General features: G+C 37.5%; 3 protein-coding genes across 3 annotated transcripts in view; 2 read left to right on the top strand and 1 right to left on the bottom strand.

The window, feature by feature from the left end:
• Nucleotides 1–1965: 1965 nt before the first annotated feature.
• On the bottom strand, nt 1966–8513 carry LOC144531976 (cytochrome P450 3A40-like). Its single transcript, XM_078272388.1, has 13 exons — nt 8342–8513; nt 8093–8186; nt 7767–7819; nt 7299–7398; nt 6075–6188; nt 5467–5552; nt 5211–5353; nt 4981–5105; nt 4735–4819; nt 3901–4061; nt 3542–3768; nt 3236–3398; nt 1966–3128 (listed from the first exon to the last, which is right to left on the bottom strand). The coding sequence occupies exons 1-13, from the start codon at nt 8410–8412 to the stop codon at nt 3054–3056; spliced, it is 1497 nt and encodes a 498-aa protein (XP_078128514.1). The 5' UTR covers nt 8413–8513; the 3' UTR covers nt 1966–3053.
• A 1078-nt stretch (nt 8514–9591) lies between these two features.
• Nucleotides 9592–11324, top strand: mrpl57 (mitochondrial ribosomal protein L57). The gene is made up of 2 exons (XM_078273682.1): nt 9592–9720; nt 10580–11324. Exon 2 carries the CDS (start codon nt 10595–10597, stop codon nt 10904–10906), a length of 312 nt encoding a protein of 103 aa, XP_078129808.1. The 5' UTR covers nt 9592–9720; nt 10580–10594; the 3' UTR covers nt 10907–11324.
• Nucleotides 11325–15124: 3800 nt separating this feature from the next.
• The window catches only part of kcnh1a (potassium voltage-gated channel, subfamily H (eag-related), member 1a), a 41821-nt gene continuing 40126 nt past the window's right edge, over nt 15125–16819 (top strand). The window contains exon 1 of the mRNA XM_078273022.1: nt 15125–15197. Within this exon, the coding sequence (XP_078129148.1) occupies nt 15125–15197 (73 nt within the window). The remainder of the gene's footprint in view (nt 15198–16819) is intronic.

Below are 16819 nucleotides of genomic sequence, written 5' to 3'. Positions count from 1 at the left end.
TAAATCCTGTATTTCTATGATATATGGACTCTGGCCTTTATGTCTGTTTTATTTGTTTGATAAACTCAGGACTCTAAAAGGCTTTGTAATAAAATCCTTTTAACTTTTTTTATCCCACATTTTATGTTTGCGTTGTTGCTTTTTCTAATGCAGTAGTCACTCCATAGAGCTTTTCAAGAACACACTGTGGAAGCACAGTTTTATACTCCTCTCTTTGATTAAAAAAAGTGCTTTTGTTTACAACCTGGATGTTTGGATGTAAGCCTGTGCTGCTCTCTGTTTTCCTGTCTGTGCATGGATGTGTGAGTGTGTGTGTGTTGTGCACACACACTTGTATTATAAATGGTTAGTATCAACAAGCTGCCAACTGGGCCAAATTTCCCTACATCAAACACACACAGTCTGCAAGAGAGATCCATCCTAACAAATGTAGCAAATTCCAGTGTGTGTGTGTGTGTGTGTGTGTGTGTGTGTGTGTGTTTTAAATATTGCCACATCTTCAAGATATTGTATTTCTGTAAACTTTTTGTCCTTAAGCTACAGTTTCAGTAACATTATTTTGGTGCAGTGGCAGATACTTTTGCAGATTAAAACTACTGATTAAAATGTTACTTTCAGGACTTTGTTTTCTAACAAATAAACAGTACAGAAGCAGTGTTAAAGCAAAGACTGACATTTCTCACGAAACCAGCGTATTTGTGATTTGGATTAAAAGGATTCTACATAATATCAATATTAAATGTTACTTTATACGTTTTAGTAAGTCTGAATAAGAAAAAGTAAACTATTTTTAACACACACACACACACACACAGAGCTCATGTTGGCGCCCTCTGCTGGCTGTTATTTGTACTGTTACTTGTCTTTGGTTTTTCACACAGACAACGGGGTTTCCCAAAAACACAGCTTCAGATATTTTTCGGCTGTTACAAGATCATTTCTTTGTATTGACAAATAAACAATATCTCATCAAACACTAATTTCTACCAGCTTCCAAATGTTGGGGGAGAACATAGTTACTTTATGTTAATATCTCAACACTGAAAGTACCACAAATCATTACTGAGGCCAAAGATAGCTATAACTTCACCAATCTTTTTTTGTTAACAGCCATTGGATTGTCATCACACAAGTAATTTTGGAATGAAACCCTCATTTGATTACATGTGGTATTATTATAGTAAATGTCCTTTCAAATAATTATTTGTGGGACATTTGCATCACGTGTGTAAGCTATGAATGTAGATTGGGAAACCTCAGTTATTCATACCCCATAAAAACTGACTCCAGTGGTTTTACAGTGAACTTTCACAAAGCCTTCAGAAGAGTGGACCTGATTTGTACCCTGTTGTAAAGTTATTAAAGAAAGGTATACAATATGTGACTCCTACTCTGTGCCATGGCTGTTTTGATGAATTAGTTTATGATGAATGAGCAAATGTATTATTCCGGGCAGACAGTATACATCTGTGACTGTGAGATCACGAAAATAATTTTGAAGATACAACCCTCTGGTGGATAACAGGTTAAATAAAATTTTTAATGTTTTGACTTTTCCCTTAAAGTTTGTGTAGGGAACGCTATGGAGTAAACTTTTAACGTATGGAATGCTGAGGTCACAATGGCAACCCTGGCACAAACGACAGATGAGAATATATAATAAAAAAATAAAAAAGCGAGTAGTTGGTCGAAGTATATCTTTAAGTGGACAAAATGAATGCAATATGTGACCCACTGGATTTTCTTAAACATAGCTGTTTAATTCCTGGTCCTGACCCGTTAGAGTGTAGTTTGTATGTTCTTTCAGTGTCAGTCTGGTTTTAGTTTTTTTGCAGGTACTCAATGGAGGCTCTAAATTCACAACACATTCAAATGTCAGTGTTAATCAGTAGGCTAATTCAATTAAATATTTGCATTTGACATCCCATTTTGATATTACCACAGCCGTTGAAACAAAACACGAAAAGTAGGTTACATTTTAATTAAGACAGTAAAATATAGTTCATGTGAAGTTGGTCGCAAGCGTTTGTCTCTGGTGAGGCTGAGTCAGCCACTAGGGGGAGACTTAATACCCATCAATAATACAGCTACAACCATCAGTGAAGTATGTTACTGTCAATGACCAGCAGCTTCTTATGTTGTTATAGTATTAGATATAGTATTAGATTATGAAGCTCATACAGTTAAGTGTGAATAGATAAGATTTTTGCATCAAAATCCTATCAAAAAACTAAATGGGCACTTGGATCATTGTATTGTCTCAAATCTTCCCCTTACAAAAAAGGTCTTTTAGGAATATGTTTCAATTGCAAAGGAGTTATGCAGGTATTGTCCTTTTTGTAGTCACAAATCTGTAATGTATATTTTCTTTAACAATAGACAGTTGAGGTGAGTCGTTGTTTACACCTTCACATTATTAAATGTATGTCCTGTAGTCTACCATAAAAAGATAAAGAAAAGGTTGTGCGTTTGTGTTTTTTAAACATCAAGTTATAGTTCAAGACAATTTATGAAAAGTGGAGAAGTGAATGAAATATATTAGATTATTAACATTACAAGAAAAATCTGATGTTCAAGGTGCGTTGAGTTAAGTACTGAGTATATGAGTGTCAGTAGTGTAAAGACTTTTTTTTCTTCAACAATATCTTATATTGGATTTTTTATATAACAACCCTAGAGCTGAGTAAAGGGATACTGTACAACAATATATCAAGTAGATACCAGACCAGACCATGAATACAGTCATCCATTTGCATACCATGAATGGCTGGATTAGACCTTATAGCCGTGGCTAGCGGTTCAATCGCAATAGCAAATAATAAAGGCGAAAGGCAACAGCCTTGTTTAGTGCTACATGATAGAACAAATCTGGCCGAAATGTCTTTGTGAGTTTGTATTTGTGCTGTAGGGTGTTTGTAAAGCAACACTTGACAAACTTGACAAAACTTTAAATCTAAACTTGTTAGCATTTGCCACATTTTAAAACACATCTGAGTTTGATAGGAATTATCTTATAATTTAGAGGCAAGGTATATTTGAGATGCTCTCTCAGACTACTGTTGTCTGGGAGCAAACTTGAGTTTTATTGGCTGTTTCGGCCGTAACATCCAGTCCATCTCCAACGGAATCTGATGAAAGGAATGTAAAATAAAATCAGCAACACGACAGCAGAGAAGTAGGGCAGTCTGAATGCACATGAATGTGTGTGTTGCTGTGTGTGGAGTGTTACTCTTACCACAGTGTCTTTGCATGTTTCCAAAGTGTAACTCTGTAGGAGACTGACAAGAACCATCTTCATGGTGAGGACAGCATAGCGCATCCCGACACAGTTACGAGGACCGAGCCCAAACGGCATGTACGTGCACTGGTTCACCTCATCCCCACTGTCTTTACTGAACCTGCACATACAGACGGGCACACAGATACTCTTAAAGTCATGGAGTCATCGTTGTGAGAGCAGAACTACAGAACGGCTACTGTGTCAACCTTGTGGTGGATTCATTAATGGAAAGAATGAAACCTCAGTACAGTGTGCATTTACCTCTCTGGTCTGAAAAGCTCAGGTGAGCTCCAGAAGCGTGGGTCCATGTGTAACATGTACACAGGAATCCCAACCAGGGTTCCTTCAGGGATGGTGAGGCCGTGGATCGCGACTGTTTTTTTGCACATCCGCTCAAGCCGAGGTGCAGTGGGAATCAAACGCAGTGACTCACAAATAACCTGGTCTAGGTACTGAAGACCAATCAGATCCTCGTATGAAACGGGAGCCTAGAGGCAAAAGGTAAAGGAGGCATCAAAACAAATAGAATCAGATAAGGATTAGAACAATACTGTATATGATGTCAGCTATTAAAAAAAGTAAGTTGCAAATGTCACGCATCACATTCAAAATGACTTTACATCTCTCGGTAGGCTGGCATCGATTTCTTGATGCAGGATCTGCAGTTCTTTAGGGTTGGTGGCCAGATTGTAAAGGATGTGAGTGAGAGTGACAGAGGTGGTATCGTAGCCACCAAAGATGAAAATGAAGGCCTGGGAAAGGATCTCGTGTTCAGTCAAACCTACAACAACAAAGAGTGAAATGTTGAGCATGAAAACTACTTTACAAGCGGAGACCTTTTGAAATGTTTCTTCACACCAAACTTATTCACAGCTACCTTACTACTGGTGTCATTATTGTTGAATATTCATTTACTTCATTTACTTTTAATGTCAAAAGAAATTTAAAAGATAGTTTAGAAATATTGATAGGCACAAATTGAATGTGTATGTCTGACCTTATCAAAGCCAACGTCAAAATGATCAGGATCACATAATCCAACAGATATTTTTTCGATTAGTCGTCTGGTCTATAAAATGTCAGAAAATTGTGGAAAAATGCCCATCATATGAATCGCCTCATAAATAGCAAGGCAGTAATCATAATATATATTGGAGCCCCCCCCCCAATATTTAAATATGCTCAAAATGTCCCCCCCCCACCCCCAATATATTGATAGGATAATACATATTGCTATTCTACGTCAGACATTTATGCACCGCTGTCCAGAATAATCATTAGCAAATTTGGGTGCAGATTTAGTCCCCCCAAAAGTTCACTTCATGCTGATAAATAGACATGTATTTTTCTTAAGCTTAATGAAGGTGCAGAACAATTTAAATTTAAACTGAGGACAGTTTTTCAACTCAGTCTTACCTCGACTTTCATGAAATACAACTGTGATGCAAACATACCTTTAGTTGGCTGATCTTGTTCACTCTTTATCTCCGTTTCTGGTATCTCATTCTGAACCATCACCTGCAGGAAGTCTGCTCGACTCTAGATCAGCACAGAGAGAACATTCAACATTGAAAAAAAAACTGGAGATTAGCATCAATGTTCTCATCTTAATCTTGACGAGGAAGTGAATAAGAGTATTTCTCAAAATGTCAGCTATTCCTTTAACTTTCTTTTCACTTTGGTACAGATGAAATGCTTACAGATTTCTCTGCACGATGATTGTCTTTAAATCTCTTGATGATATTGTAAAAAAAATCCACACTTAGTTTGGGCATAATGTCAATATTCAGGAGCTTCATCAGGCTGGCACCAAAGGGAAATATCACTGAAAGGAGAAGGGTTGTTTACCATTATTTGCACAATAGTGATCCCAAGGTACTCATATGATTAAATGATCTCTGCGTATAAAAGAGGTAAAAGGACCACATACTTATTAAAATAAAAGGCCACATTCTGAAGTTGAGAATCTTCTTGAGATGAAGATTAAGTGGGTCATCTGGATTGTTTATGGAGTTTGCTTCAACACTAAAAGATGCACTGGTCACAACATCTAAACTATAAGGTGCCACGAATCTACAGCAGAGAGATGGGTTTTTAAGGACATACATGGACTAAGTGCTATAATGTTTATTTATTTTATGACAAATGCAATGACATGGTGGCATAAAGTAGATTAAGTAATATACTGTTTGACATCGATTGGTTCATCCAAATTGGTTCGTCCCAGTTTTTTTGTGAGTTGGTCCGCATAGTGAGCAACAATCGGAAAAATCTGCAAAAAAAAAAGAAATGTTGATAATGTACTGTACATATAGGCATTTCTATTATTGATGCCAACTTCTCTCATATGAGCATACTGTAGACACATGAGGTAGACATACTACAGACATAAATTAGGCTGCACAATATATTAGTTTTTTTTAATTGTCATTGCGATGTTAACTGGCGCAATAAACCATACCCTGAAACAGGGATTTTTTTTTTGGTTGAAAGAGAGTATCAGTAGAAAATGGCACTTTCAAATGCACCCATCATTCTTTTTTTGGAGCCTTTTATTACGTTGTTTAATAAAAGAATGTTGGAAATAATGTCCTTTCATTTTTTAACTCAACAAGCAATGCAAGGAAGAACTGAGTACACTTTAAAACTGGTTTGTCACAAGTAATATCCTTATAGTGATATTCAACAATGTTATTGCATATTTTCCTCATATCATGCAGCCCTAATATAAACGTATTTGTATGGCTGCCTGCACTAGGTCAAAGGGAGCAGATTGCACGAACATAGTATTGACCTGTTTCAGTCTTCCACTGGTGAAGCACGGTGACAAAGTGCTCCGCATTCTTTTCCACCTTTCATCTTTAACCGTTGTAATTGCATCAGACAAAGGTCCTGAAACCATATTTTCCTGTGAACACAAGAACAGTTACACTGAATGTTTACATTTGTGTACAAAAGAGTTTTACAGTTTGCTTCCTCCAAAATATCCTCTTCTCATATCATACAACTTATTTTGTCTGCTCTAATTATGTAACTTCCCATATCAGAGCTGGATCTTCATACTGCACATAAAATGAACTTCCTTGCTGTGGTTTCAAACAAAATGAAACTGTATCAATCCTGACAAAAGTCAAAGGTTTGGGAGGACACAAGAGGATATGTCAAAATGCCTTGTTTTGACTTTATTTTTTATTTTTTTTATTTTATTGGTTTATTTGATAGGGTCCATGCATATTTATGAACATTGTTGTATAAAAAACACCATGTAAATATGCCAGAATTAGTAAAAATAACTACTTTTCATCTGCAGTCCCTAGGCAGGTGACATACTAACAGTATGTAACAGGACTAACATAAAGACAGCCAGCAGTCATACAGCACTTTAAAACTTCACTTTAAAATGAGCCCCAGGGATTTTCAGCAGAATCAGTTTTGGTTGTACATTTTTACTAAAACCACAGATGCTTCTTACTTCTCGTCACTTGGGGAACAATGAAGAGTGCCGTTAGGTTTTTTTCCCCCCAGTTGCCTGTTGTGTGTGCAGCCTGGTGTAATCCTCGAGCATAAATATCTGAATCTCTGTGTAATATACAGGATTTTACTACAAATCCAAACATCCTGACTTGAACAAGGCATACTTAGCTGCCTTATTCCTCCCTTATGGTTCAGTAAAATAACTTTGAGATATGAACTTTAAAATGATAGGATACACCTCGGCCTGATAGAGTGGACAAAATAGTTTTTCTAACCATATAGAACCAAGAATACAGATTTGCCATTCCATAAGTATCTTTTTACTTTTGTGATTCTTACAACATTGCAGGAAAAGGTGTTGTAATATGCCACATGCCTCCTGGCAGAATGCTGCATTGGACCCAGAGTTGTGTAATTTGATGAATATCAAATACGATCACATGATATAAATCTTATTGCAAATGTTAACATGTCATTGAACATGATATGCTGAGTTTTCATACACTCTAGTGTGCAATAACATGCAACAAGATGATTCTCTTACCCTGCGGTTGGTAAACACAGAGTAGCACTCCTTCACCATAACAGTTTTAATAATCTCAGGGTCTGCCACCATTAAAACTGGTGACCGTGCATCAAATACCCTGCACAAAAACACAACATCATAGCATAAACTATGAGCTTTTGATTAAACATTAATATGTTAAAAAAACATGTAGTTATATCATGTTTCCACCAAACGAGAGATTTCCACTTTCAGATATAATATAATATAATTTCAATATAATTTCATTATTTACAGCCCAAAGAGGAAATATTTTAATTTTAAAAAGCTCTTCTGTCCTGTCGCCTTGATCATCTCATAACCCTTCTGATTTATGTTGTAACCATAAGAGGGGGCCCGGCTCCTAGTTTGTAGCCTACTGGTACTTTTATGTAAAGTAGGCTATCTGAGTACTACTTTTACCACTGATGTCTTCCGTAGGTGTTGGCCTTGAAATATGAAACTCACCCCCAGACGTCCCCATACTTGGCTTGGCACTCACCGTCAAAAGAAATCATTCCCTACAAGAAATGTCATTACAAAAAAACGTGTTAAAAAGGACCACAGAGTTTCCAACAGGTAACTTACACTCATCCAAATGTACAGATAAGAAAAGTATAAGTGCCAGGCAGGTTACGGAGACTGCAGAGATATGTTTAAGTAATAAAAAAGGCATTCATTGTCAGCAGATTTACACATGATAAGAACATTAAGAAGACCTTCAGTTCTTAAATGTATGAACTCCTTAGCCTACACACCAGTCTTTAAGGTTTGTGTGTATGTGTGCTCCTTACCTTTTTCAAGTTTAGAAGTGTTCCAATGAAAGGCAAAGGTCTTGGTCCGGGTATTCCCAGTTTTTTGAAAAACCTATATGGCCAAATGCCATACCTACATTATAAAAAATAGAAAAAGAAAAAAGAGTTATACCCACAGGTTTCAATATATTGCAACATCTTAAGGAGCAATCGTTATGGTAGGGTGCAGTAAATCGACCAAACTGACAACCTCATACTACTACTTTGACAGTTACAGAAACTACTCACAGTATAAACATGGTGAAGAAGAGAGCCAGCAAAGTCCAGGTGGTTGCTGAAAACAAGGTAAAGACAACCATTTTGACTGCCGATTGACACAAACTATACGTTATGTTACTGTGCTGTACCGAGGCAAAGAATTTCTAATAAGGGAAGAAGTTCCACTCTCTCGTTACTTCCGGCTTCTGAACTGGTTGCAGTTCCACCAGAGTTCCATATAGGGGGCGCTCACAAGCCAGTGCAGAATGAATGGGACTCTATGGAGCTATACCCCTCAAAATCCACTTTTCTCAGGATATCATTTTTTGTCTAGTAATTTGAATGTTGCATTCGAAAGTAAGAAGTAAGTAAGAAAGAACCTGTAAGAAATCGAAAGGACACAAGTACTCGTTCATTCAACTTTTGACCTATAATCCATGTTGAACTTGCAAAAACTACAGTACAGGAGCTATGAGTGGAGCCCACAGAGCTCTACCTGGGTATGCTAAGGGCATTAGGATACACCAGGCACACACTTAGCTGTGACTCCAAGACTGTTAAATTCACTCAGATTGAGCTAGAAAAGCAAACACACTCCATCCAACAACTCAGTGTGGCTCATGGATGTATTATCTAATATAATCTCTTTTCTCACCAAGCAGATGATCATCCAGCAAACAAAAGACGTGGAAACATTTAAATTCAACATGAATTCAATATTTACAATAACTTATTTTTGATGGTTAAAGGCCTACTGCTTGTAAATATGCTAAAAGTGTTTTTAATGCTTTTTGGAATACATTTCGGTCGTATTGTAAATCCCTGAAATGTCCAAAATAACTGCTAAGAGGTGTAACACTGTACACATTAATAAAACTTGAATGTAGGCCTAGTAACCTTTAATTTAAATTGAAGACCATTTTTGTTTATCATATTGTTTTGATGTTTTCATTATTTACAATTTATGTACTTATTTTCTTATTTCTTCTTATTTGTTATTGTTTTATTTTAGATGTTTCATTTTTACTGCTGGAACAGATATATTTATAATTCTAAACCTTCTCTGCTACTATGTTCAACCGGTTCAACCTGAATGTGTCAATAAAGAGAAAAATAAAATACAAATAAATTAATATCGGAGCTCAAAGTAGCGCAATATGTCCTCCTTGTATTAATAACACAATTATACACAACGTAGCACTTTTAAATGCAAATGAAAATGAATCGCTAAAAGTCTTCGTTTTGAACATGTTTGAGCCTTCTCTTTCACCGTAGATAGATGACCCGGATGTTCGATCAATGACCCCCAACCAACCGTGGCTCATTTCCCCGGTGATTTTCATCTGATTTGGGGCTTTTTTTTTGCATTTTGTCGTCGTAAAGTGAACTGCATTCATCATAGTTAGAAGGTGAAGTAACGAACAAAATACGCGTATTACAAATGTAGCTATACCTGTTATTAGTATTAAATGGTGCCTTTTTTTTAAGCTGCCCTTGGTTTGTAACGTTAGCCTACGGCTAAGATAGCCTGCTAGCTTCACATTGTTATTTAGCCTTCTGCACACACACGAGCCGTAATTTTGGGGTCATATGTTGACTTCACGGAGGTAAACAAAGCGTTTCTGGGAGAGTAGAAGATGTAATGATAACAGTTTGAAACAAACAATTGCAATAACCCTGTAACGCTAACATCCATTGTACCCTTAAATTATATATTTCTATAGTTTAAAATGCACACTTTTTAACATGTAAATATTACTGTCTAATATAAATCTATGCACACTGTATACTGTATCAGTGGTGGAAAGAAACTACAACTTTACTTCTGTGCTTCTCCTGCTATAACAACTCATAATGTCTGCTGTGAAAAAAGATTTAAAAAATCGATGCTTGCTCATTAGCCAACTCAGATCAAACTTAACTTTGTTAGGATTATTTTTGTATCTACAGGTGATTTCTATGGTGTTACAATTGCATTTAGTAATGCCACAGATTTTTTGTTTTTTTTTAACTATTTGTTAAATCTGCAATAATTGTTGTTTAAGCAACTTTGGGCCAACAGAATTTTTTTTTAACACGTCACATCATGTAATCCTTGTTACATAGCTGCTGATTGATGCAGAAGTCAAAATGTCTTCTTTAAATGAGGTCTATAAAACCGAACTCATCTGTATTGTTGGGATATGACTAGTATACAATACCTGTGTTGAACACCTTTTTCTGTTATAGCAATAGCTGATCTTTTTTGAAACGGGTTTGCCTTTTCAGAAATAATTTGCCACCATGTTCCTCACCCTCACCCTGCTGCGGAAAGGCATTCCTGGGAAGCAGTGGATCGGAAAGTATCGGCGCCCGCGACAGATTACATGGCAGATGACACGCAATACGCTGAAGCATCTGGAGCGTGAGGCTGAGAACGAATACTGGATCAGCCGGCCATACATGACTCCGGAGCAGGAGTACTGCCACGCCGCAGAGCGCAGAGCCCAGAACTGGCTGAAGATCAAGGAGGCCAAATTCGCCAATTTTCCTGAACACAAGCACATCACAGATCACTTGAGTCATCTGAAAATCACTAAGACATGGTCAAGTTAATGTGAGCAGAGACATTACATGCAAATACTATCTTCATAATGTGACAATATCACATGTTTGTATGAAAGAAAGTTTGGTTTCTTTATGTGTATTTATAGGTGCAGGAGTTTGTATGTCAACTGAAAAGCTACCGTGAAAAGTTCAAATGCAGCTCATTGGATAAAAACTGCTTAACGTTCTACACCTGATCTGTGGGACCTTACTTTCGCTCGCCTTAACAAAACACGCTTTCAAGTTGAGAAAACCAGGCATCCCTCCAGTTATAAAAACTCTATAAGTAGATGAACTGCTGAAGTGTGTTCCATAAGGAGTAGTCAGGAGAGGTTGGGGCAAAATTGTCATTTTATTAAATGTTAATTTTACTCTAATATGCATTCTGCTGTTTTACATTTAATGTATTAAAGAGTTGTGACTGTCACGAAGCCCACGTGTAGCTGAAATTAGAGTGTTCAATTCCTTTTGAACCTTTGAAGTTAGAAAAACCAGGAAGGAATACAATTTCAAGGTTTATGGAAATGCTCTCACCTAATAGATTCTCATAAAATGTAAGTCCTTTGTATGGGGAGCACTGTGATTCTCTTAAATCTTCGTAATTTGCTTCTGCTGATATTTTAATACCTGTTAGTCAGTGGCTATTAGATCATTGTGCAGGAATTTGACCCTCAATTAAACCTCAGTTTACATCTGCAATCTGTTAGATACTAAATACTGGGTCTATGACTTGACTGATAACAGTTATTGCTATTACATAACCCTTTTTGATTCTAACACTAATACATAACTACAAGCCAGCAGGTAGTCTTATTTTTTATTTATTTAGATTTTTGTTTTTTCTGACAATCACAAACCACATACAACACAAGACCACAAACGCATCAAACGTTATAATACAAAGTACAACAGACGGGGGGGGGGCTGCAGGACCATTAGTTCATTTATATGTCCAGTGTCATCTCCTCTGTCAAATTTATAGAGGGCTAATGCAGCCCGTTCCATTGACAGCAAGTCTAGAAAGTCTTTTAACCAATTGTCTGTGTTAAAGCAATTGGGTTCATGAGTTTTCCAGTTCATCATAATAATTCGCTTAACAGACAAAAAGGCCAAAGCAATGATGCGTTGAATACGTGTTGACTGTATATTATCTACCTTACTGCCTAGAAGGCAGATGAGTGGGCAGAGTGGTATTTTTACAATTAGAATGGAAGACAATCTAGATATAACTTCTTTCCAAAAACTCTTCACTGCGGGGCACTGCCACATGAGGTGTATCAGTGTCCCTGTCTCACTGCAACCATGCCAACATTGATGTGAGAGGGAGTTGTCCATTTTGTTAAGTCTGCTTGGGGTTATATACGCTCTGTGTAGTAGGCTACTTTTAGAATTTTGTATTTTACACATTTAGATAAAGCTGTTTTGTTTCTAGTAACCATTTCCCACTTTGCATTAGTCAGAGATATGCCCAAGTCCCTCTCCCATTGATGTTTGATGGAGGATAAGCTGTCAAAGGATGCAGTGGACAATAATGTATATAGCTTTGAAACTGTTCTCCTCCCTGTGGCAGTCTCCCTCAGATTTTTGTCCAGATCATGTAGGTTTCTTTTGAAATAAGTAACCCCAGGATTGGGGTTGTAAATATGCAAAAATGTCGACATCTCTTAAATCATAGCAGATTTTTAACTCATTAAATGGTACCATTTCACCATCCTTTACTATCTGGACTGTCCTCTTGACATCCTCCCTAATTGTCTTAAGAAGGGGAGGACCATTTAAATCAGAAATCTCATCTATGGGAGACTTTGTTAATTCCAAGATATCTCATACCTTGTGGTTTCCATTGAATGGGAACAGAACCAAGATGTGACAGATAGGTCAAGTGGTTTAGTGGGATGGCTTCACCCATCCTGAAAACTTTCCAAACTCCTCAACTAATTTCACCACTTGTGCAATTGACTGTTGTGGTTGTGATAATGTTAATAACAAATCATAGGCATATAAATTGGCCTTAAAGTCACAACCCCCAATTTTGATGCCAGTGATTTTCCTCTCAGCTCTGATTGCACATGCCAGAGGTTCTAGGGCCAAAATGAAGAGGGATGGGGAAGCGGGACAACCCTGCCGGGTAGATCTTAGGAGTTGAAAAGGTTCAGATATAATGCCATTAGTTTTAATTGAAGCCATAGGGTTGTTATAGAGGGCCTTCACCCTGCTGATAACGACAAAACATAAACAGGTCTTGCCATTTTACCCTATCAAAGGCTTTCTCAGCATCCAGCAATATGGCAATGGCTAGATGCTGTAGAGTGTCTGCTGTCGCCATTAGATGGAGTGGGCAAGTCAACCTTTAATAAACCCTGCTTGATCAATATGTATCAATGAAGAAAAGGCAGTCTCCATGCGCATAGCAAGGATTTTAGTAAATAGTTTATAGTCATTGTTTAACATACTTATAGGGTGGAAATTAGTCATTTCAGAATGATCCTTACTGGGCTTAGGCAGCAGAGAAATTGTGGCTTGGCGCATAGTCAGTGGCATAGACTGCTTAGTCAATATATCATTAAATAATAAAGTAAAGCAGCAGGTAGTCTTATTAAAGTAGTCATTTGCACCTTTTTTATGACCTTGTAGGGTTCTTAGAAAGCTAGAAGGTGTGTGCACCATAAAACAAAGAGCAAACACTGACTCAGCAATCCTCTGCCATTAAATACAGCCACTGACATGGGGCTATTTGGTATTTTATTGGTAACACTTTACTTTCCCTTGCTAGCCAGAACTGATGTGTGCTCTACTACTAAGTGGACAAAGAAACAACAGCATGGCTCAGGTATTATTTGTTACCTTTTTAATTGGTTAGGCAAAAAACTGACATTTCCTGTGCTTCTGCAGCACACAGAGCCATGCTGGTTTCCATAGTAGCCATCCAGTTTTAATTAACACCTTTGGCAACACATGAACTCAATGAACAAAAAGAGGATAGAAAACAAGCTGAGAAACCATAGGTGTGAGAAACCTTTTTACTATTGTTTTTTCCTAGTCTTTTTTTGTGTATTTGTTTGATTATAATGGAAGTGTTGTTACCGGAAGAATTATTTGAGGTCTGTCTTAGTATGGGAACTGCAGGGTCCAAAATAATTGAACGGGATTAATAAGCCAAGGGAAAATGCAGTCTTTGAAAGAGATAATTCTACTGCAGGAGTCAAAAGGTAAAAGATCCACCTCTTAGTGTTGCTGCTACTTTGGGACAACCATTTCAAAAACCTGACTGTAAGCGATTAATACATTTAAAAATAAATAACAATCCTCCTGGGTCGACTGCAGAAAGCTTTCCCTGTTCCCTGTAGCCTACTGTTTTTCTCAGTTTGGTTTAACATAGTCACTCTGCTAAATATTAAACCAGCTTGAATTCTTAAAAACAGAAGATTTTTATTGCATCAGCGTAATACATATAGCACTATAAAGAGGATGATCTTGTTGACAAGCAGTCCTAAACCATCCAAACCTTTCTCTTCAGCATTCAAGATCGTACTCAAGTAAATATACAGAAATATTATCAGCAAAATGTACTTAAAGTATCAAAAGGTAAAGTTGGCCTACTTGTTCTGCAGAAAAAATACTCTTGAATGACATAAAATGGCTAAAAAATGTTGAACAATGCATTTTATAATGTGTTTTTACAAACAAATGTAAATCTTAACCTTAACCTGTAAAGTATAGTACCTAGCCTATATATATATATATATATATTTTTTTTTTTTTTTTTTAAATAAAAGTAGTGGAGTAGAAGTATAAAGTAGCAAAATGAAATTACTCAAGTAGCCTATGAAATTGCTCAAGTAAAAGTAGGCTACCTCAGAATTTTACTTATGTACAGTGACTTTATTGAGGGCAGGACATGGGCAGGAACCACATCACAGAATTGTCAGTTTACACCTTGTTTGATCCAGCAGATGGAGCTCCAGGTCGTGTTAGTGGCACATACAGAGGAGCAGAGCCCCGGCCCCTCCTGTGCGGTGAGCCCATGCATTTTTTTTTGTCTCCTGGATGATAAGGTGCGTTAGGAGGCGCCGCCGCACCGGGCTGAGGAGGTAGACGATGAGCAGACCAGACAAACAGCTCGTACTAAGACATCCACGCAGCGTCTCAGAGCCGGAGAGACCATGAAGACAAACGGCAGATCGAGGAGTAAAGATTCACCTGCAGACGACTGAGTGAAGAGGCAGGATGGCGGGGGGTCGGAGGGGACTTGTGGCCCCACAGAATACTTTTTTGGAGAATATTGTCAGACGGTCGAACGGTAAGGGTGAGGGTTTAATATCGTACATGGAACTAAAGGATTATTAAAACTAAAGCTGTATTTAGAACATGAGCACATTCATTTACCATCAGCCTGTCGAATCAAGCCAATCAATTAGGCTTATTAACGAAGTAAAAAAACAAAGGGGGCTAATTAGTGATAGCGCCCTCTCCTCCATGTGCATTAAAAAGTTCGTCTTTTCATTGAGCGACGTAGCAAAAAAAGGTGTTAAAAACGTCAAATGATTTTAGTAATAATTTTCAGAATGACTGAATTCATTTTCTGACAGAGCTCCTGTTGCCAGTCCCTGCAGGAGTGCATGGAGAGCGAAAATCACAGCAGGTTACTATCATTCAATAGCGTACTGATGTCATAAGGCTTCTGAAAGTCTTAATTGAAAAATTATATTGACCAGAAATATCTTGTTTGGATACTTTCTACAGGATTAATGCGAACGCAGGAAGTGTAAATATACTAATGGATTTTTAAAGACATGTAGAATTCAGTCAGCGCAGCATGGTCTCTGGTGGGAAAACATCAGCAAGAGTCCCCTCTAAGCTACAGATTAGTTTTGAAATGAAACTACTAGGCTTTTGTTGCTAATGTCTTAGCCCTTAAAGAGCATTTAAGGGGTCCATGTTAGCAAACAGTTAATCTCTCCCAGACTAGGAAGAAAAGAGCAAAGGCTATAATCTGCCGGATGCCACTGAGACCCAGTGACTTGTGAGAGACACAGTGGTGGGTGGGCGGCGTTCACAAACAATGACATATTTCTTTTTTACCTAACTTTCAATGTTCAAGATTAGAGTGTACTTTTTTGTCTCTATTTCAGATGTAATGTTCACGTCTAGTAATTTGCCACCTTAATTTAACTTCAAATACAAGGAATAACATACAGAAGTCTGTTTTTACATAACATTCTTCTCTACATTTAAACCTGTCATAGCAGGAAATGCACAAGTGCAATTAATATAATTAATGATGACTCCGTTCCATTTGAAAACATGGACAATAACATATATAAACTTTATTTCAGACCCAGGGGGATCCATATCACAATAAAAAACACACAGAGTATAACATAAAATACAAAAATACAAAACCTTCCACAATGTTCAGTGTCTGACATACAGACATGTTCGCCAATGTTTCCACAGTCTGGAAGAAAATCTGACAGAACTGCGTACAGGGTTAGCTAAAACAGTGATCAAGTCATTTTTTGACTCAGATACCGTACACATAAATCTATACAGAAAATAAATCAGGTTACGTAAAACAGCAGAGCAGGTAGGTACCCCGACACTGACAAACATATGGCTTGCACTGGAGCTTCTTGGAGCTCTCAGCAGCAGCCTCATGCTGTCATTATAAGCCACTATGAGTTTTCTAATGCTGCCTTGCTTATAACGACACCACAGGTAGGCAGTATACAAAGGTGTACAATACGCTCTGAAGAGTGAGATCTTCACAGATACAGAGCACATGCTAAACTTACGACACAGCATGTTCGCTTGAGCATACAGCTTCCGACGCTGCCTATAGATATCCTTATCATCAGACAGGTCATTTGCAATAATATGGCCCAAATATGTAATCTCACTGCACAACCCAAGTGCAGTACC

Source organism: Sander vitreus, chromosome 17 (genome assembly GCF_031162955.1).
Source record: "Sander vitreus isolate 19-12246 chromosome 17, sanVit1, whole genome shotgun sequence".
In the NCBI taxonomy this organism is placed as follows: domain Eukaryota; kingdom Metazoa; phylum Chordata; class Actinopteri; order Perciformes; family Percidae; genus Sander; species Sander vitreus.
This window is presented reverse-complemented; position numbering and strand designations above follow the sequence as displayed.